Genomic DNA, 23,973 nt, shown 5'->3' on the forward strand with positions numbered 1-23,973 from the left:
GGTGGATAGCTATCGGTGTACAGAAGAGATGCAGAAGAAGACGTTGAGGGAGAGAACCTCAATGGGAAGACCAACGAGATTTTAGGGTTTAAAAATGAGGACAGGGACTACATTAGGAAATTTTATCACTCATTCCACGTCATATGTACACTACGGCGTCCAACGTGGCAGTGGCTGTGCCACATAAGTAACGCCGTCGCTGAGTCACGCCGGAAAATCTTCGAAGGACCATTAAGGTGCTCGAATCGGAATCTGGAGGACATAAACAGTGCAATTGGAATCTCAGGGGCAAAATTGATGCACGGACTGAATCTGGGGGACCAAAATGGGGATTTAGTCTACATATATGATATATATACATAGTTGATACATATTATTTATTCAATTTTTTTAAAATAAAAAAATAACATTTTAGGTATTATATATAATATTTTAAATAAACTATATTTTAACAAATATTTGATAAAAAAATTATATATTTTTTTTACCAAAGATAGGAAACTCGAACCCGCAACCTCTTAATTGAGTATGGGGAGCCTATGCCAGTTGAGCTATTACTCATTGGCACAAAAGTAATTAGTTAATAAGTATTGAATATAATAATTTAATTATTTATCAAATAATATAAAATAAAATTTAATTATTTTTTATTTTTATGTTGCAGTTTAAAATATCATTTTAATATAACTTTTTAATATTATAGAATTTTTTTTACATAATAATTAATTTTAATGAATAAAAATATTTATATTTTTTGTATTTATATGTTTTATCTTTTTAATTATGTAAGTTTGATTAGTTTAGGTCTTAGTAATATAAATAAATATATAATGTGATAGGCATGTATTTAAGATTATATTATTTATATTATTTATTCCGTTTTTTTTTTTAAATTGAAAAAATAAAAAGTTAATATTTTTATGTATTATATATAATGTTTTAAATAAATTAATTTTAAAAATATTTTAATAAAAAATTATATTATATAATAATATCTTTAACAAAAGTAGTTAGTTAATAAATTTTGAATATAATAATTTAATTAATTATTTATCAAGTAATATAAAATAAAATTTAAATTATTTTATATTTTTATGTTACAGTTTAAAATATCATTTTAATATAATTTTTTAATATTATAAATTTTTTATATAATAATTAATCTTAATGAATAAAAAATACTCATATATTTTATATTTATATATTTTATATTTAATTATTTAAAAATAAAAAATTTTGTTGTCATTTAAAGTATTGTGTATTAAAGTATTGTCATTTAAAATATTTATTTATATACTAGGATATTTTGTATTTATTAAAGTCTATTAATACTCTTCTTTTATATTAACCTTTGATTCTCATATAATAAAATCTAACGGTTTATATAAATATGGCACATTTAATAAGCACATAATTATTGTGCTCATTTTAGACATATCCTATTTTTAGTTATCATATACATAGTAATTAAACTTAGAGTAATGTTATATGTACACCAAAATCAGCCATCAAACTCAGTCATGAGTATAAAATACATATTGAAAATAAATTAAACCACACATTATTTATACATAAATACATTAATGGCTGATTTTAGTGGCTGATTTTGGTATACAAATAATATTTTTATCAAATTTATATATAACTGATTTTTGTTTTTATATTTAACTGTGATATAGTCTTATATTTATTATTTGGAAAAGAAAAAATAAAAAATGCTAGAAATAAAATTAAATAAAGGATCGGAGGAAAAAACTAACGCAAGAAATTTACACTAATTTAAAATAGTTGATTATAAAATAGTTAATAGTTAAAAAATATTAAATTATAATTTAATTAAATTATTTAATTATTTTTAAATATCAATTTTTAAAATAACTGCACGTAAATTTTTAGTTTATTTATATTCACGATTCAACTCCTCTAATTTTCTGGCGTACAATATTTACAGCCATTTATGAATGAGAAGCATTATCTTGTGCCTAGACTATATACGTTGATACCATTTTCATTATTCCATACTAGCGGCTCAACAGGCACTAACGTGCCTGTTCAGCCGCTTTTTTATTGTTTTTAAGAAATTAATATTATTTTTTGTTAATATATTATTCATTTTTAAAATTTATTAGATAAGTATTTTTTATTTTAATGTTGATGTGATTTTATTTATATTATATTTTATTAAAATTAAAATTATTATAAAGTAAAATATCATTCAAAAAATAATGACAATAACATTATTCTGATTCAAAAAAGTATATATAAATCAAAATATATGTTAGTTATTTACAAAAAATAATTTTTACTTAAATATCATGGATATTTATGTTTGTCTTCATCTTTTTTAAGTAGTAGGCCAAAATATAAATCTAAATACGAAGAGTTCTTTATTTTTTTATAAATAGTGAAAAAATAAAATAAATAACAATGCTTATTTTTTTCGTTTTAAATATCAAAATATAAGAATAATTAATAAATAAAATAGGAGATTATAAAAATTGTGTATCTGAAAAAAATCCTTCGTAATTCATCATACATCTTCTTATCAATAACTTCTTTATATTCAAAGCACTCTCTATCTTCATGCATAATTTCAATTGTTAAAAATATTTTATTTTTTTAATTTTATATTTAATTTTTTAATTATCTTTAATTTTATTATTTTTTTTAAAATTATTAATTTATATTTTTATTATATCCCTTACTATATCAAACATTATTCTTTCTCTTGCTATTATTTTCTATACACATACCTGTATGTCATTGTCTCATCGCCGTTATTATTATTATATTACCTTGTTCTCTTTTCTCGTTTTTTCTTTTTCCTTCCATATTCTATTCACCCGACCGTCCGTAATTAATTATCACCAAGTATTATTATTGCAAATGTTAATTTTGCCTATCACTTTGATTTATAACCATCTATTCCGTTAACTTTTATGAGTTATTGAAGTTTCGCTAAAAAAGTAAGACATAAAGCATTTAATTTTATATTTAATTTTTAAAATTTTTTTAATTTTTTAAATATTTTATTTTTCTTTTTTAATTTTATATTTAATTTTTTAAATATTTTTAATTTCATTATTTTTCTAAATTATTAACTTATAATTTTTATTATTTCCCCTTACTATATCAAACACTATTCTTTCTCTTATTATTATTCTCTATACACATATCTATCATTGTCTAATCGTTGTTATTATATTATTTTGTTCTTTCTCATTTTTTTCTTCTCCTTCCACCATCTCTTCACTCCACCGTAATTAATTATCACTATTTATATGTTACATCTTTTATATGTTAATCAAATAACCAGTGTCATATGCCAAACAAATGATATTATAGAAGTCAAAATAAATTATATTTTTATAATATAATTCATTTATTTTAGTTTAATTTAAAAATAAATATTCATGTACTCAAATTTTAAATATAATACTTTGTATAATTAATAATTTAAAAATTAAAAAATAATATTATCACATATGAAGTAATTTAAAAATCCTTAAATTTAACAAAATATTAGACTTTTTAGTTACTTATTATTATTATTCTTATATTATATCTTTACTTCTTATATTTAGACTTCTTATAAATATTCCACCTAAATTATATTTTTAACTTCTTATATAATAATCAGACTTAATAAATTACCAAAATTTAAATCTATTTTCTTGAACTACTTCTGAATCATATAATTGGAATCGTTTAAACGGGAGATCTTTTAGACTCTAAAATTTTCAAAATAAAAAAATATAATAAAATAAATTAAAAAACCTAATAAAATAAAATAGTTTAAAAAATAGAATATATATAAGAAAAAATAATAAATTAAAACTTACATGGTCCATGACATAGAAAAATAAAGAGAAGAAAATAATCATTAAGATTAAAACAATAAAAAAAGTATAACACAGTTCTTATCTTACCACATTTAAATATTATATGTCTATCTAATAATCAATAAAAAATAATATATATTATTTAATGTAAAATAGATTAAATATAAAAAAGAAATTAACAAAATTAATTAATAAATTTCTTATATTAGGTCGTCATATTATTTGAAAAATTAATTAACAAAGTTCTTATATTACTACATTTATTGTGTTATATGTCAAACTAATAATCAATAAAAAAAATATTATCCAATATAAAATAGATTACAAATAAAAAAAAGAAATTAACAAAATATGCGTGAGAATTTTTTATTCTACTATTGATAGGTGTAGGTTTTTTTGTATCTTTTATATGTTAAGCATGTGACAAATAAATAATATTAAATTAATTAATTTTTTGCAATATAATTTAGAAATTAATAAATGTCAAATCAAGTACTCTGTATAATTAAATATCAAATTCAATACTCGCGTCTTATATAATATATGCCACTCAAATAAATTGGCCAATATTCAAAATAAATAATATTATAGTAGATAAAATTAATAATTTAATTTAGTTTTAAAGTAAATATTTATGTACTCAAATATCAAATATAAATAATACTTTACATAATCAATATTTTAAAAAATAAAAAAATATTACAAAGCAATTAAAAAAAATAAGTTAACCAAATATTTATGAGACTTTTCTTCATTCATTCGTTAATAGGTAAAGATATATCAAAAAATAAAAATACATATCAAATTGATAAGATAAAAAAATTATTTTTTTTTTACATTAAATTGATTAAAAAAATGAGACATAGTACTATTTTTATATGTAAAAAGTTTAGAATAAATTAAAAAGACAGAGGAATTACTGAAAATATAGATTAGATAAGTAAATTAAAGAGAACAAAAAATATAAGTGGATGTTACGTGAAAGCAATAACCGCTGCAAAATCGTCCAAAGATGATGGAGGCTAGGGTATTGAAGAAAGGAGAAGAATGAACAGCAAGAAAAATACAGAAAAGTAGAAACTAAATTAACATAGAATTAAACAATAAAATATGAAGATAGTGAAGAATGTGAAAATATTTATATTCATTCTCGTCCATTTTTTTTATTTATTAGCAATTCCGTCTGCATTTTTTGAAAGTGAAAGAGTAATTTAATTTAACTGAGGGTTAAGTATGACTGATGGTGGAACAGTTTTTTATTTAAAGGGAGTTAGTTTTTAAATTGAGTACGTCAGTTTTTTTCGGTTTTAAAATATGTCGTGGGTTGATAGTGAATCAGTTTGATACTTTATTGTGGGTAAATTCTTTATTTGATAAAAAAAATAAAAAATATGGAGGACGTAGTAACAATTTATTATATTAAATTCATTGTTTAACAAAAAATAAATAGAGATAAAATAGGAAGAAAAAATTGGATACCAAATTTTTCTTATTCCCGTTTTACATTTGTATAGTTCATTATACATTAGTACGGTCCAATATGTAAGATAAATGATACTGTGATAGACAAAATTAATAATTTTATTTTATTTTAGAAAAAATATTTATGTACTATAATCAATAATTTAAAAAATTAAATAAATATTATTGCAAAGTAATCTAAAAAGTTAACAAAATATTTATAAAATTTCTTCATTTCATAGATAAAGACATATAAACAAAAATAAGAACACATATTAGATAAAAAAATATTTTTTTTTTACATCAAATTAATAAGATAAAAAAAATAATTCTTTTACATCAAATTGATTAGAAAAAAAGATAGAACTATTTTTTACCTAAAATATTGGAAATGAATTAAAAGAATAGAAAAATGACTAAAAATATAAATTAAATAAGTAAATTAAAGAAAAAAAAAAATGTAAGTGGAAGTTATGCGTGAAACCAAATTAAATTTGCAACTGCAACGGATGGATGACGATGGAGGCGATACAATTGAGGATGTTGAAAAGAGGAGAAGGTGGATATTATTGAGGATGTTGTCTTTGAATTTTATTTTAAAAATTAGTACTCAAAGATAAAATAAACCATGAATATAAAATACCTACCATTTATACCTATTATTTGGACCATTATCGTGTCGATTTCTATATTTTTTAAAAGGTAGAATATAGATACCTGTGTTTAACAATAAAGTTGGCGTATGAATTGTATCAACTCCCTTATCAAATCATATGGCGATCATTTGCATGTAATTATTAATTTGCTGAATTCTCCCTTTCTTAATAAATGCATGTAAGAACCAAAATATAGCAAAACACAGAAAAAAGAATCGACAACAGCCAGACGACATATTTATAAGTGGAGCAGTTATTTAATTTTCTCACGATTGCAGCAGTTATTTAACTCTTTTGTGGGTTGATGACTTTTTTTTTAATTAAGAAACAAAAATGTATTATTACTATTTTGTCCATAAATTTGATTTGTAGAATGAATTATTTGAGGGTAAATGATGTCTATAAAAATTGGACACCAAACTTTGGTATTGGCGGTCCAATATGTAAGATAAATGATACTGTGATAGACAAAATTAATAATTTTATTTTATTTTAGAAAAAATATTTATGTACTATAATCAATAATTTAAAAAATTAAATAAATATTATTGCAAAGTAATCTAAAAAGTTAACAAAATATTTATAAAATTTCTTCATTTCATAGATAAAGACATATAAACAAAAATAAGAACACATATTAGATAAAAAAATATTTTTTTTTACATCAAATTAATAAGATAAAAAAAATAATTCTTTTACATCAAATTGATTAGAAAAAAAGATAGAACTATTTTTTACCTAAAATATTGGAAATGAATTAAAAGAATAGAAAAATGACTAAAAATATAAATTAAATAAGTAAATTAAAGAAAAAAAATGTAAGTGGAAGTTATGCGTGAAGCCAAATTAAATTTGCAACTGCAACGGATGGATGACGATGGAGGCGATACAATTGAGGATGTTGAAAAGAGGAGAAGGTGGATATTATTGAGGATGTTGTCTTTGAATTTTATTTTAAAAATTAGTACTCAAAGATAAAATAAACCATGAATATAAAATACCTACCATTTATACCTATTATTTGGACCATTATCGTGTCGATTTCTATATTTTTTAAAAGGTAGAATATAGATACCTGTGTTTAACAATGAAGTTGGCGTATGAATTGTATCAACTCCCTTATCAAATCATATGGCGATCATTTGCATGTAATTATTAATTTGCTGAATTCTCCCTTTCTTAATAAATGCATGTAAGAACCAAAATATAGCAAAACACAGAAAAAAGAATCCACAACAGCCAGACGACATATTTATAAGTGGAGCAGTTATTTAATTTTCTCACGATTGCAGCAGTTATTTAACTCTTTTGTGGGTTGATGACTTTTTTTAATTAAGAAACAAAAATGTATTATTACTATTTTGTCCATAAATTTGATTTGTAGAATGAATTATTTGAGGGTAAATGATGTCTATAAAAATTGGACACCAAACTCTAGTATTGGCTTTATATATTGGTATAGATGTTGATTAAACGCGTAATTCCTCCGATCAACGACAAATACTATTCTTCGGTTTTGAACTTTCGTGGTACCTTCCGCCTAAGACATTAATTTATTTGGGATTCCTGGAAATTTTCCTTCGTCTTAATAAGTAACGACATATCAACATTAAACGGAATTGTCATTCCGTCAAAACTGATAAGGAAAGATGAAAACGATTGATGGGGCACCAGCCAACACGCATTTGTATTTGTTAAGATTAGAGATATAATATTTTTCTATATATCGATTAGAGTTTAATGTTAGGTGAAAATTTAAATGCATTTAATTTTACATAAAGTTAGATAACTAAAAATCATTAAATAATCTAACAGATTTAATTAAATTATCATTTAATAACTTTTAACTATCAACTTCACATAAAGCCAATGAGTTATAGCTCAAATGGCATAGTCTCCCCATACTCAATTAAGAAGTTGCGGGTTCGGGTCTCCTATCTTTGGTAAAAAAAAAAAAAAAAAACAAACAAACAAACTTCACATAAAATTAACTATACTTAAGTTTACACTTTAATTTTAATATTGTTTACTAACATAATATTTTACACTATATTCAATTGCATTCGTATTTTTATTACAATTTATACAGTCAATTAAAAAGATAATTATTTTTACTAACATAATATTGTTTACTTTGATGCATAATTATAAAAATTGAATCGAATGGATTAGTTTAACCAAAAAACCGGTGAACCAAATTCTTAATTGGCCCAATCTAGTTGTAGGACCATTTAAGGATGAGAATAAGTTAAATTCGATGAGAACCGATGAAAAGTTGGTCCAACCAAATCGTTTGAGTGAAAACTTTAAAATTGATGAAGATGTGATTCGAACTAAGGTCTTTTTTGTTATTGTATACTCCTCTTGTTACCAAGATTTTTGATTATTTTATATTTTTTTATTTACGTGTGTTGGAGATAAGTGTGTATGTCTAACAAAATACTATTGTGAATTATTATTTTTATTATTTCTTTTTATAAGAATAAACTTTTATAATTTATGATAGTGTTCTTAATTAAAATTAGAAACGAATAATTACGATAGGGATCGTAATAATGAGATATACGTTTTTTGAGTACTTCTAATTTAAATTGTTCTTAATCGTAGAATCACTAAAAATGGGACATTAGTGATTCGGATAGATTAATATATATATATAATAGTCTTCATTGGATGAAGATTAATAGATCTCATTTATTAAATTATATATATAAATGGTATATATAGAGATATAACCATTGAACTGACTCACTCTAAGAATTCCTAATGGTTATAGTTACCGTATATTTGTCAATAGGATATTCTTATGATGAACATAATATTAGAATTTTCCTTTGACCTGCGACTATCATAGTAATTGACAATGTATTTGTTATATTTTGATTCCGGACACCTAACACCCTACGGTGTTAGTTAAATGGACATTGGGTATGATTTAAATACTTGTAGAATTAATGATTAGTCAAAATGGAATCCATCAACTATGGTAATGAGTTTGAACTCTACGATTATAATGAATGAAATAAACAATGCCTTGGCCAAGGGGTTTGAATGAATTAAGAAATGAGTTTCTTAAGTCATTCATAATTCATTATAATAATGGTAACAAGTTAGAGTTTGACAATTAAACCGTACTCTAAAAGTTAGCCAAGAGCTGAAAAGATGGAAGGAGTTGTATTTTTTGTTCATCTTGGGTTTCTTAGTAAAAATATTATTACTTCATACTATCGGGTCGTCAAGGAGCGTTGCTAGACGCCAACCTTGATTAGTAAATTTAGTATGACTAATTTACTACCCGCTTAGTATTGAACCTATGGGGTCACACACTAACGAGTGTTCTAATCCTTGGTAAATAATCATTTAATTATTATTTTGATTAGATCAAATAAATAATTATATTAATTCAAATAGAATATTATTATATTCTTTGCTAGTACCATGAATATAATAATATGATAATTGAGAATATTAAATAATTAATTATTTATTCTATGATGAGTTTTAAATATGGATAAGATCCGAACTGATTCTGTTTCAAATTAAATTGTAATTTGATTCACAAATCAGTCACCAATCTCATACTATATACTAGCGGCTCAACAGGCACTAACGTGCCTGTTCAGCCGCTTTTCTATTGTTTTGAAGAATTTAATTTTATTCTTAAAATATATTATTCATTCTTTAAATTTATTAGATTATATTTGTTAAATTTTAAGTTTAACGTGATCTTATTTATATCATATTTTAGTGTTGATATTAATATATCATTTATTCTTTAAATTTGTCAAATAAATATTTTTTTCATCATTTTAAAATTAACATAACCTTATTTGTTTTATATTCTGTTGAGGGTAAAACTACTATAGAAAACCTTTAAAATGCTAAATTATAAAAGCACACAATAAAAATATATGTATATTATCAGTAAAAGATATAGTTCCAGAAACAACGACAAAAATATTATCCTAATTTAAAAAGAGTATATATCTATAAATATCTATAAACCCAAATGCATGTTAGTTATTTACAAAAGATTAATTTTTTCTAAATATCATGGATATTCATGTTTGTCTTCTTCTTTTTTAAGTGGTAGGCCAAAATATGATTCTGAATCTGAAGAGACCTGCATTTTCCTACAAATAATGGAAGGATAGAAGAAATGAATATGCTTATTTTTTTTTTGTTTTAAAATATCAAACTATAAGAGTATTACTGAAAAAATAGGAGAATACAAAGATTATGTACCTAGATAAAATCCGTCTTAATTCATTATACATCTCCTTGTCAATAACTTCTTGCATCTTGGAAAACTGTCAGATTTTGTTTATCATAAAAATAACCGTATAAAACGCTCCAGGTTTATTCAATTAAATTGATTGCTTATTATAGAGAAGAATTTAATTAAAACCTGTAGAATTGTGACATCTTGTTTTGCATTGAACTTTCTGAAAGGACAAAAGAAATGACATTAATCCTTGTTTATCATTGACAAAATGTAAATTAAACGAAATTACATATTTTTTTGTTAGGAATTTTTTTTAATAATAATTACCTGCAATGATATTGTTTTGGTTCGAAATAAGTTAGTTGTGTTCTTCTAAGTTCATGGCTGAAAAAAAAGAGTTAAAGTTTTAACATAGTTGGTATATAGGACGAAATAGACGGAAATATTTATTATGTAACAAAAGTTTATTGCATTACCTTTTATTTTTTTGTTCCAATATTTCTCTTTTTACCATCTTCCATAGTTGAGTTTTGTCTGCTTTAACTGTACCTCCCCAACCAATAGAATAAATTTTGATTGGATGAACCTGTGTCAATTGCACGTTTGATCAGTAACATTTAAACAAAAATATGTATCATCAGTGTAGTTGTCACTGTCATTAATTATGTAATCCTTACTTTATTGTCGATTGGTCTCATTGATGCAATTGATTGCTCATCCTTCCATGTATTCCATAACGATTGAAATCCTGTTTCCTATAATTTATTGCATATATGTATCACAATATATTGCAGTAGTGTCCTATATATATTACTTTAGAATTAAGTAATGATATATCCCAAATAAAACATACCTCTACCTTTTATTAGTTTTAAAATTTTAATTTTTATAATTTTATTGCTAAAATTATAAAATTGATAGCAACATTTAAAGAAATCAAATTTTGAATTCTTTTCAAAGTATATACAAACATTGCAAATTATAATTTATTAAAAAACTAATAATGATATATTTTAAGGATGTATGATATAATTTTTATAATTTATATATGTGAATCGTAGTTGGTGCATACCTGTTGGGATAAGTAGAGGTTCCAGTTCCTTTCGCTTATCTCTTTTAATATGCTGATGAGCTCTCTTGATATCAATTTATCTGTTAAAAATCTTAGTCATTAGTTGTTAAAATTAGTGAACAAAACTATCTATTCCAATGTTGATATTGTAATGATAAAATTACATAATACACGGATTATACTTGTAAAAAGGCTCACATATTTGCCAAGGACATAAATTACCTGAGGTGCAGGTAACAAAATTTCTTTGAACACCACATTCTTTGTGAATTGTCCCCTTTTTCCATCTACTGTTCCTTCTTTGACTAAGATTTTTGTGGTTGACTGAGAAATACTTCGAGATAGAGCAACGTATAATTGACCATGGCTGAACACATGTTTAGGGAGATAGATCCCTACCTTAGGGATAGTTTGCCCTTGTGATTTATTTATCGTCAAGGCAAAACTCAACCTTACAGGAAATTGTTTTCTAATAAGCACAAAGGGTAGTCCTGAGTTCTCAGTTGTTTTGTGTTTTATCCGAGGCAGAAAAGCTCTTTTTCCAGAGTGATGACCTGTTAAGATTTCCACGTCTAACATATTTTGAAAAGTTCCTCGACACAGTAGCCTTGTGCCATTGCATAAGCCTGCCTTAGGATCTATGTTTCTCAGTAACATCAGAGGAGCACCTTTTTTTACCTTCAACATATGAGGTGGCAATCCACCTGTGGAGATCGAGTTAAGATATTCTTGTTGATACAGATTATTTGTATCTCCTTCTACTTCATCAAAGGATGCTAAAATTCGTTCGTCTCCCGGAAATTGGTTGATGACTATATCATTAAGCTGTTGCACATCATGGTTCTTGGGTGTCAATATCGCCCTCTCCACCATATAAGATGCATCCCATCCATGAGATTGCAAATTTGGAAAGGTTTCTTCTATTAATTTGTGTAACGATGCCTCACCTTCCCATGGTATTGCCATGCCTACTTCTATTTGTACCAAGTCTTCACATATGGTAGGCTCAATCCCATCCCCTATGCGCATAAGATACTCCGCAAAATCACGATCATTAAGGGATCGCATATTTTGTCGCAGGTGAAGAATTTTGGTGAATGCCCACAAATGTGATTTAACAATAGAAGCTGAAATCATTTGCGACTTACTTCCTTTCGGCACAACAGGTAGTACTTGGCGAAAATCCCCTCCCATAACCATCACCTTCCCTCCAAATGGAGTATTGTTTTCTAAGATGTCTCGTAATGTGCGGTCCAGTGATTCCATTGTCTCTTTATTAGTCATTGGCGCTTCATCCCAAATTATCGCGGTCGTCTGCCTAATCAGTTTTGCAAGATCAGATTGTTTACTTATATTGCACGTGGAGGATGGCTCTGCATTGATTGGGATCTTAAATCTAGAATGAGCTGTTCGACCACCAGGCAGTAAAGTTGCAGCTATTCCTGAGGACGCAGTTACCAAGACAATATGCCCTTTACTTCTTAAGTCTGCAATTATAGCTCTGTAAAGAAATGTCTTACCTGCTCCTCCTGGTCCATCCACGAAGAACACTCCACTTTCTCTTCGATCAATTGTATTCATAATGCACCTGAAAGCTGCAGACTGGTCATGATTCAATCTTTCTATAGAACACAGGTCTTCTTGAGGAACTTCGATGGACATTTCTTCTTGAATAATTCTAGGCATGAAGTTGTCGTTGTCGTTGTCCGAGGTTAGAGCTGGTAAATCGTATTGTCCAATATGTTTTCCATGTTGTAGGAGGATGTCATTTAAATCCCTAAGCAAACGATTTGTCAACCCATTGCAGGTTGTAGTGCTTGTTGATGCGTAATCATCCACCATACATGAAAGAAACTCGTCCCACAAACTTCTTACATCTGTTGGCTCACAAAAAATTAGAATGGTGGCAAACAACCTTCTTAAAGCGCATGGCATTCTCAAAATGGATGCCTCAACCAAACATGATCTTATACTACTATCACTCTCCAACAGTCCTCGATGCTGAGCGGATTGCCTAAAGGACGAATATTGGACACCATCGACCGTTAGCAAATCATCCCAACCAGTTGGGCCTCTTACATTTGACAACAGAATACGCAAATAGAATTTTTCACCTTCTGTTGGCGAAACGGTATAGATCCGACCGATAGCTCTCTTTTGTGACCTACGTCGACGCCATTCTTTTTCCTTGCTGTGCCAACTGTAATATTCTGGAATTTCCCTGTACAAAAGATGTCTAGATTGTTGGTCATCGGCCCGATTAAGTGCAAAGAATTCAGTGAGCATTGTTCTTGAGAAATAGTCATTATTAACTATTTCAGAAATAGTTTGGTGCTCATAAAAGCTCACTTGATGTTGATTTGGCAAATGAACTTGCAACCTCTCAACTGATGGGTACATTCGGTAAAGGTTGAATCGAAATATCCTCCAGCATGCCTCTGGAGCGGCAATCCATCTTGCATCAATAAACTGTTGCACCTCATCATAATGAGATCTTTTGTGAACCTCCATTGCCACACGGTCTGGTCCCTTATAGCAATACTTGTATAGATATTTTATGCTCTTGATACTGCTACATATCTCTACATTGATATGGCAATCATACTTCAGTAGTAGCCAAGGGTTGTACGGAACCACCCATCTATTGTCAATGGTGACATTTTGGTTGATAGGAATTGGAGTATCAAATCGCCTCCTATATTGAGGATATGAGTCATCACCTCGTCGTGTCTCTGGTACAAACTCTTTTGGGTAGTTGCGTTTACATTGACCGTTCTTCATGCACGGTGAAGATTGATTTAGTGTTCCGCAAGGACCATGGACCATATGCCTTAGCACTGCCTCATGTAAGTGTGGTTCTGTTTCTTTGCATGGTATTTCCGCTTGGACCAAACTATCATATTGGTCAGGATCACTCAATTTGTCATTGTTTTCTAAGATTAGCAACATATGTACGTGTGGCAATCCTCTTTTCTGAAATTCGGTGACATAAATATAACTTTTCACCTTTCCCAATACACCTTTGGTAATAACATCCTGTTTTAATTGTTCGAACTTGGCTCTGAAAATCCTAGTTGTCAGATCCGGACGATCCTGTGGAGTTTGAGTAGGACTGAGTTCCGAAGCTATTTCTGACCATGATGGATTGCATGTCATAGTTAGAAAAATATCCGGTTTGCCTTCTTTAAGAACAATAGCCATTCCATCCTCGTACCGTTGAGTCATGTCTCGACGACTGCCCACGAATGACGATGGTAATATCGTTCTTCTGCCAACATTTTCTAAAACAGATTTTAGAGAAAAGTATTATTAGTTTTAAAGTTTAAATTTAGGAACACGTAATGATCAATCATGTGGCCGTTAAGTTGAGTAATTACCAGCATTATTCTCTCCTGTGTGCAAAGCATCTTGCAAGCCTTGATACAGTTCAGCTCGAAGTTCCCTTTGTCTTTGTCGAACCCATCTTAACTTGCCTGTTTCCATTTTCACATAGTTGTCAACAACATATTGTTGAAGAAGTCGCCCCGCTTGCAAAACTGTTGAGTGATCATTGGGGCGGATCTACGAATATTGAGGATTATAGAAAATTGTTAGAAATTGTGAAATGATTTATTGGTACAAACTATCATCTACGGAAGTCTATAAATGATGTAACAAATATAGGAGTTTGTACCTGGAGCATATAGCTATAATATGTCCGGCATGATACTTTGTTTCCACGTTGAGTTCGAGTATTTATATCCCATCCATGGGTTCCAAATGGAAAAAGAAGAGGATATTGTAGTGGATCGTAATACCCAACAAACTCTTGAATCCTTCTGAGGTTACCAGCATGGGTTTGAACCTTGATATCCCGTCCTCGCACCATTGTTTCAATATCATCACCGACTATTATGGCTGCTACTTGTGAAGCAGTTGGGAGACTGTATTGTGGTTGATTAGCAGGTCGCTCTCTGATCACCAAACTACACTCTTGCACATCTAGTCGTTGTGCAAGCTGGCGGAATACATGGATAAAAGGATTATATCGGTGCAACAATTGTTGTAGCTTCAAAACCAAACTTTCATGCAGTTGTGTGTTCTCCAGCATCCTATTTTGTAACTCGTGATCAGTATCGTATATATATAGTTGCAAGAAGCGTGGCCGCGCCCCCTGATCCGGATGAAATCCTCCTATACTGTGGTACATTGATCCTTGAGCACGGAATGTATATATACCATGTCTTGCTGAAGCTAATTGTTCGTCTATGTGTACACCACACGAAGTGAATGAAAAAACATGATTGTAACCACGAATGTGTTTCCTAAAATGGTTCCCTTCTGCAGAAGGGTCTAAGAAGATGTCTAGTAATTCCTGAGGAGCATTTACTTGGGGCAAAGAGACTTTTCCTCCATTGCAACACATGTCAAATGTTTCATGGTGAAACAGACGTGCATTACAGTGTGTACATGTCCTTGTAGGAGGCAGTGTAGTTTGAAGCACTGTTGTATTCGCTTGAAAATTTCGAGCACAATTGTGGGATGTTCGGACATGGTGTCTAATTTCTGCACTCGCATAGGAATATTAAAATATAATAATGTTATAGATTTCTTTTCCTACATGTGCCAATAATTGTATGGTTAGGTACTCGGGTAGAATTTATTAATTATTTCATATTATTTTAGATAGTGAAATCAAGGGTGAACAAAGAATATATATACAACTTTTCAATTGAGGTTTGTGTTTTCAAAATTAAACGCAAGTTTTAAAAATGTCGTGTCTTTTTCTATATTTTTCTATTGCCTAAACTAATAGAGCAAATTTTTATTCTGAGTTATACTGAAATATACAAAGAATATTTTTAAAATGATATAATTTTATTGTGTTTTTATGTGCTATTTAATTTTATGAAAATTTTGAATGTTGACCTCTAATTTGTAATAATTTTAATTATATTTTTTAGAATTATTATGATAAATTAACGATATAATAAAAAATTTGTCCATTAAAATTGCATAAATATTTTTTTATGGTTAACATAAATGGTGTTTTTTTATTTTGTTATTTTTGGTGGTGTTTATGTTTATAATATTTTATACATTATTAAATTTTAATTTGATAATCTTGTTATCATCAAGGGTTTATTTCCTAGTTTCTTAGTAACTATAACGATGTTAAAATTTATTTTGCATCACTAAATAATATTATGTGTCTCATAGTTTTTGCTATTGGATAAACGATGTAGTAGCATTTTTTTGAGTTAATACTTAAATCAGTGATTCATTAAAAAAAAATTTTATAACTGATAAGAATGTATATACCGTTAGCTATGTTTTTAATTTGAGATCTACATTATTTAGTTACGTGTTGACTTGTAACTTTTATTTATAATGTTTAGGTTTTTTTATCTTTAAGAAATTAGAACACTTTGTGCTATTTGTAAATTTCACCATTTATTAAATGTTTAATTTGTTAATGACCTTATAATAAAAAGGACCCATATAATTTATACAGTTTATTTTTAAATACATGAAATAGGACATCAATATTTTTGTAGTATCTATTAATTGTTGTTTTTGTGTTTAATTTTTTTTTTTGTTCACTTTTTGTTCCTTAATTTTAAAAGATATATGTTGTTACAACAATTTTATTATATAGTTATTGTTAGTATTATTAGTTTCATGAATGTATCAATTATTTTAAATATTTTATTTGTTAAGTATTTAATTTAAATTTTTTTATTAAATTCAGAATTTTGGTTACAATATATAATAAGCAGTACATATAATAAACATAAAAAAATGCATTTATTATTATGATAACTAATAAGCATAATAATACAATAAGTTTAACTAATCACAGTTTATATAGTAATGATTATTATATGATGATGATGATAAAATATTAAAAATATAAATAGAGTACTCACCATTTATATTTGCATGACTTCTAGTATTGTTTATAGTTGGTTCATAAGAAGCAATTGGTTGAGAATTTGAATTAGTAGTTGTAACGGTGTCTTGATGTACACCTATATTTAAAAACAATGCAAAATTCATATGTTATCTACCTTTTTGAAAAAACAGAATATTAGCGCTTAGCAATAAAATAAAACGTGTTAATTAAGTTAGTTAATTTTGTTAATATTCTACGTTAAGAAGATTTGATGTGCAGACAAATTAACTTATATCGATGTATTTACATGTTTAAAGCATATAAAGATACTAACCAGATGATCTATTACTTGGACCAGTTCTGTTATTATGTATTTCCGTACCTATATTTTTAAAGAGCAATATAGAAAATAAGCATAAGTTAAACTAATAAGAGAAGAATTAGTTAACATTGATTGTGTGAAACAAAATATCGGTAACTTTAATTATTTTAGAATTAATAACAAATTGGTGCTTAGCAATAAAATAAAGCGTGTTAATTAAGTTAGTTAATCTTGATAATATTCTACGTTAAGAAGATTTAATGTGCAGGTAAAATAACTTATATCGATATGTTTACATATTTAAAGCATATAAAGATACTAACCAGGGGATCTGTTACTTGGACCAGCTCCGTTACCATATATTTCGGTACCTATATTTTTAAAGAACAATGTTTAAAATAAGCATAATTAAACTCATAAGAGAAGAATTAGTTATCATAATATTATATTAGTTAATTTTGATTGCAAGAAAAAAAATATCGATAACTTTAAATATTTTAGAATTGATCTAGATTTCTTTATTATAATATAAATAATTTGTTCTACGCTTCTATTATATTTTTTTATAGTACTTTTTTTCAAAGGTTTGAATTTCGTCCATTAATGCGTGAGATATTTTAACTTATTTTGTTAATTTATTACCTTTAATTGATGATATGATGAGTATTTCATAAATTATATTTATTAAGAATACAAAGATATGATTAAAGAATATTTAATTTGTTATACTGTAATGTATTCTTGTTTTTTTGTGTTTATGTTGATAATAAAAGGAATTAATCTTTATAAAATAAAAGGAACTAATCTTTATTTATGTAGGGCTATTTTTATCACAGAAAATAAAAAATAATAACTATTGTAATTTTTTAACCATTATGTATAGTTTATTATATATCGGTATATATTTGATTAATGAGTACACTTTTATATGAAATTTTTAAAAAAAAAATATTGGACATAAAAAATATGTAAATCATATGGTGTAGATTTAATTATTCCAATGACTTTAGTTAATAATGATTTATGTTTCTTTATAATTTAAATACTATTGTCATTAATAAAACAATTATATTTTATATACTATCAGTCATTGTCCTATAATAATATATTGATCACTTAAAGTACTATTGTATTACAGGCTATTATGTATGAAACATACTAATAAAAAATAATAAATTATTAATATTTTGTTCACGTAATTTTATTTATATATCATTATTATGATTATAGTATAACGTTATTTATATTAATTATTTATATTTATTAATTTTTAAAAAATATCATGAAAAATTAAAGATAAAAATATAATTAATAAATTTAATTTTAAAATATTATGTATCTGGAGTACGTAGTGTCAGTTTTCTTTATTATAAGTGGTTTAATTTTTAAATTCTGTTAAACCCATTTTTTAATAAAAAAGAAACAGAGTCAAAGGAATTGGATACTAAAAAAAGAATTGGATACTAAATCTGTGCATCTCGATTATATGTTGGTATTTAGTGATGACATAATTTTATTATTATTATTATTATTATTATTATTATTATTATTATTATTATTATTATCTTGAAAAGTTAAAGATAAAAATATAATTAATAAATTTAATTTCAGAATGTCATTTATCCTAAGGACGTAGTATGTGTTTCCTTTATTAGAAGTTGTTCAATTTTTAAATTGTGTTCGTAGGTAAGTTCATTTTTTAATAAAAAAAAGATAAAGAAAATAAATGAGAACATGTGTTCATCCATTATATATTGGCATAGATAGATAGTTTTTGTTATTTTAAATAGCTGTTATATTTGTACGTAGGTGAGATATATCCTAATTTTATTTTTGATTTCTTAGAATTATATATCATTACCAATTGAGAATACAAAAAGTTAAAAAAAATTAAATTAAAGTGTTGTTAAGAATTTTAATGTTGCATTGATTTATTAATTTAATATATAAATTTTATTTTTTATTATAAAATTATTATCAAAAACTTTAATATAAAAGTACTTTTTGTCGTTAATCTTACATGACATCATATTTTTTATTTTTTTAATACAAATATATAAAAATTATATATTACGTTATATATTATATATTGGACGACGGGAATGAAATATATTAAAGAAATATTATTATTAGTTACTGACCATTAATTTATGAAAAAAAAATTTTATAGATGAATGATGTCTAAAAAATTTGGAATGTTAACTTTTAACTTCATATACGATTAATATATTGTTTGATTAAGAAAGATACTGCTTAGATGGTAAACCATGTATAGTAATATTAATTTAATTAATTTTGTTACAAAATATTAATGATAAAATAGCAACCAATTATGTTATTTTTATTTCTGTACCTGTGGCAGTTCTATTGCCATGCGCTTCCATTCCTGCATTTTTAAAAAGTAAAATATAATTATTAAGAACGAATTCAATACAAAGAAATTTAAATGATGTTATCGTGTTACCCGTAACAGATTGATGATAAGTGGTAGCTCTGGCCATTTGTCTAATTGTAGTCAATCTGGCTACCCCTATATTTGTAGTTAATCGGGCACCTCCACCAGTGTTTGGCATTGAAGTTGTATCAGTTGATATGGCAACTTGTTTTCCTTGTCGAATCATCTCCCGATAACTTGCACGTCTTCTAGCCAGGTATTGTTGTCTCTGTTCTTCTGTCATGTTCTGTCTTCTTCGCCTAGCATAATCTGTCCAACTGGGTCGACGTTGACGTGGCTGTGGATTTCGTGAAGTTTCCATTTTTTTATGTCAGAATGATAGGAATAATATGCAGAGGAAAAACGTTTGTTAGAGCACGATTGAAAGGGAAAGAGTCTCTTAAGAGTTGAAAGTGAGTTAGTTTTTAAAGCGAGTACGTAGTAGTAGCAGTTTTTTACAGTTTTTAAATATATCGTGGGTTTGATGGAATCAGTTTGACATTCTATCGTGGATAAAAAATAAGAAATATGGAGAACGTAGTAAGAGTTTTTTTATATATTGAATCCAGTGTCTAAATAAAAAAATAAGCAGGGATAAAATAGTAAGAAAAAATTGTGTACCAAATTTTTTTATTCCCATTATACGTTAGTATAGTCCATTATATATTGTATATTGTATATGTATATCGGTATAAATTTATATTCCAAATTTTTTTATTCCCATTATACGTTAGTACACTTTTATCTGTAAAATAAATGTTGGACATAGAAAATATGTAAACCATGTGTTGTAGATTTAATTATTTCGATACTTTAAATACTATTGTCCCATTGAAATAACTATTATTTATCAGTTATTGAACTATAATGATATATATTGATCACTTATATACTATTGTATTATGGAGCCAATATGTATAAAAAGTACTTATTAAAAAATTATAAATAAAAAATCATAAATTATTTATTTTTTTTCGACGTAGTTTATTTATTTATTTATTTATGTTAATTTCAAAATTTTTTGTCTTTTGAGTACGTGGTGTCAGTTTCATCTATTAGAAGTAGTTCAGTTTGACAGGTTTGTCATGAGTCAACTCATTTTAGTTTAAAAAAGAAACAGGGGCAAAATAGGAAGAAAGATTTGGATACCAAACTTCCATATCCCCATTATATATTGGTATAGATATGTGTATATGATAAAGAAAGAACACACAAGTTTTTCTTTTACCTCCACATACACAAATATTCCAATTCTTAGTAAAGAATTGCTTGTGCAAGGAGTTGCAAAAAATTTCTCAGTTAAATCCATTGGTCAAGGAGTTGACAACAAGGATCAGTCTCGGTGTGGATACACATAGTACCTTCGTACTATCGAAGGATAAAGTTTTTCATTCACTAGGGTATTCAGGTATTGGCATCTAACCCATCTTATTTCAATAAAATTTTAAGCACAAAATAGATCAATAGAATTACTTTATTACTTTCGTTGCGTGTTATGAACACTTGTAATCCTACAACGTGAAACTAATTCTATCGATTCAATAAATGACTCATCGGTTAAACCAACAACTCAATAAACTAATAGCTTGATTGGTTTGATTAGGTTTAGTCCCACAACCATACTTTTGAAGCACCTCCAAATTAAATTCAACTAATTAATGTATTAAAATATTCAAGTCTCTCAGTTTTTTATATTGGTAACCCTAATATATCTATATGTCCCTTTTATTGACCCAATCATCATTAGAAAGGTTTGCATAGAACTCTAAGGTGAAATTTGTCTTCGTTATGATCGAGTTAAGGCTAAGCTTACCTTGATTCTTGCAGTTATAAGAATCATTTTGGTCTTGTAAGTTTTAGTTGGTCAATAGTAATCTTTTAAAGATAAAAAAATGTGAATCAATTTACTCGTTTGACAATGAAATATAATTAAATTGAAAAAATTAAAAAATTACAAATTAATCAATAAGCTGTGGAAAGCCTTTTCACTCCTAACTAGCTAGAGACTAACAATTCGATCTCATTATGACTCTTGATTGGAGTAGTAGATACAATATTATTGGATTCCACCACAATCACACTACCACTTGAAGTTGTACTAGTAGTGTACATATTTGATGAATCTTGAGGTGAATGATCATGAGCAGTAGTGAAACCATTGTCCATCAAGTATTGAAATGGGTTCAAAGGTTGTGGAATTTCTTCAGAGCCTTCCAACATTTTCACAACAGCACTCATCATAGGCCTTGATTCTGGCCTATACTGAACACACCACAAAGCTACCTTAATCATTCTTTCTACCATCTCCTTATGTTTCTCCAACAATAATTCAGACACTAATGTTGAATCCTGTAATTCTCCACCATCAAATTTTTTCCAAACCCACATTGGAAACCACTCTTGGCTTTCAGGAACATTATTATCAACATTTCTTCTCCGACCTATGATCTCAAACAACAACATTCCAAAGCTATAGACATCGCATTTGTGAGTCACCGGGAACGGCATCCATAGCTCCGGCGCAGCGTAACCGGGGGTTCCCCTGCCTCCTCCTCCACCGGTCATAGATATATGAGTGTTATCCCTGTTATAAATCATTGCCAAACCAAAATCCGCAACCTTAGGATTGAAATTCCGGTCCAATAAAATATTGGCCGGTTTAATGTCATAGTGAATAATTCTTTGTTGGCAGTCTTCATGCAAATAAGCAATGCCTCTTGCAGTTCCAACCGCTATCTCATGAAGCTTTTCAAATCCTAACGTGTTGTTTTCTTTTAACAAATACTTGTCAAGAGATCCATTTCCCATGTACTCATAAACCAATGCTGTCAAGTTTTCTTCAAAACAAAAGCCATATAACCGAACAAGATTGAAATGGTGGATTTTACCAAGTGTTCCCATTTCTGCCATAAACTGTGCTTGACTTCTTTTGTCACAATTTCCATGCAGGACCTTCACGGCTACCATGGCGCCATTGAAAATCCCTTTGTAAACAGCACCGAAACCTCCTGATCCCAACAAATTAGAGTAGTTATCGGTTGCAATTTGTAACTGCTGATCAGTGAATCTTACTGGCTTCTCCCTTTCGATATCATTCAAGAATTTTTCTATAGTGAGCGTAGCAAATTGTGGTTGTTGCTGGTGATGCGTCTGGAACTTAGGTATGTCCTCCTTCAAACTTCGGCGGCATTTTAAATACAAACTCACTAGGACGCCCAACACCATAACTGCAATGTTTTTGCCATCAATTAGAAACAAAAAGGTAACAATGAACCATATTAGCATTTTTCCTACTGATTTAATAGCATTAAAAGCCAATACTAATATTTGTATGTATATTGATAAGATTAGAAAAGTAGAATAATTTTATGAATTTAATTTTAATATTGTCATTATAAAGTAATTTTATGTATGCATCTAATTAAGTAATGTTATATTAGTAAAAATAACTACTTTTTAGATTATTTGCGTGATTGGTCATCTAAAAGAATCGATGTGATTGCATGACTGTATAAAACAGACCATTCTACACTGGACCATATAAAACGTTTTACTTCATCAATACATTAAAATTATACTTTAATTTTATATCAAAAAACCTACCGTTTTTCATATTTTTAATGATATTAAATGTAAAAAAAATTATTTCTGTAAAATATTTTTATTTATTCGAATATTCTTAATTCAACTACTTCTGTACATTAAAAATTAATCATCAATCAACTATCATACGAATATACGTATTTGATATTCATAACAAATTTTAATTATATTGACTAGCGGCTCAACAGGCACTAACGTGCCTGTTCAGCCGCTTTTCTATTGTTTTGAAGAATTTAATTTTATTCTTAAAATATATTATTCATTCTTTAAATTTATTAGATTATATTTGTTAAATTTTAAGTTTAACGTGATCTTATTTATATCATATTTTAGTGTTGATATTAATATATCATTTATTCTTTAAATTTGTCAAATAAATATTTTTTTCATCATTTTAAAATTAACATAACCTTATTTGTTTTATATTCTGTTGAGGGTAAAACTACTATAGAAAACCTTTAAAATGCTAAATTATAAAAGCAC

The 23,973-nt window shown here is 27.1% G+C and overlaps 2 protein-coding genes across 2 annotated transcripts; both read right to left on the reverse strand.

Annotated features, from left to right (window-relative positions):
- Positions 1–10,010: 10,010 nt before the first annotated feature.
- Positions 10,011–20,209, reverse strand: LOC148566965 (uncharacterized). The gene is made up of 14 exons (XM_088484500.1): positions 19,918–20,209; positions 19,807–19,839; positions 17,777–17,824; positions 17,466–17,513; positions 17,166–17,267; positions 14,930–15,801; positions 14,634–14,817; positions 11,479–14,537; positions 10,862–10,939; positions 10,661–10,770; positions 10,512–10,568; positions 10,368–10,404; positions 10,205–10,269; positions 10,011–10,092 (listed from the first exon to the last, which is right to left on the reverse strand). Exons 1-14 carry the CDS (start codon positions 20,207–20,209, stop codon positions 10,011–10,013), a joined length of 5,067 nt encoding a protein of 1,688 aa, XP_088340626.1.
- Positions 20,210–21,790: 1,581 nt separating this feature from the next.
- LOC107636325 (rust resistance kinase Lr10-like) lies at positions 21,791–23,151 on the reverse strand. The gene has a single exon (XM_021120159.2). It carries the CDS (start codon positions 23,110–23,112, stop codon positions 21,883–21,885), a length of 1,230 nt encoding a protein of 409 aa, XP_020975818.2. The 5' UTR covers positions 23,113–23,151; the 3' UTR covers positions 21,791–21,882.
- Between the last annotated feature and the right edge of the window lie 822 nt (positions 23,152–23,973).

This window comes from Arachis ipaensis, chromosome B4, assembly GCF_059453495.1.
Source record: "Arachis ipaensis isolate K30076 ecotype BB chromosome B4, ASM5945349v1, whole genome shotgun sequence".
In the NCBI taxonomy this organism is placed as follows: Eukaryota; Viridiplantae; Streptophyta; class Magnoliopsida; order Fabales; family Fabaceae; genus Arachis; species Arachis ipaensis.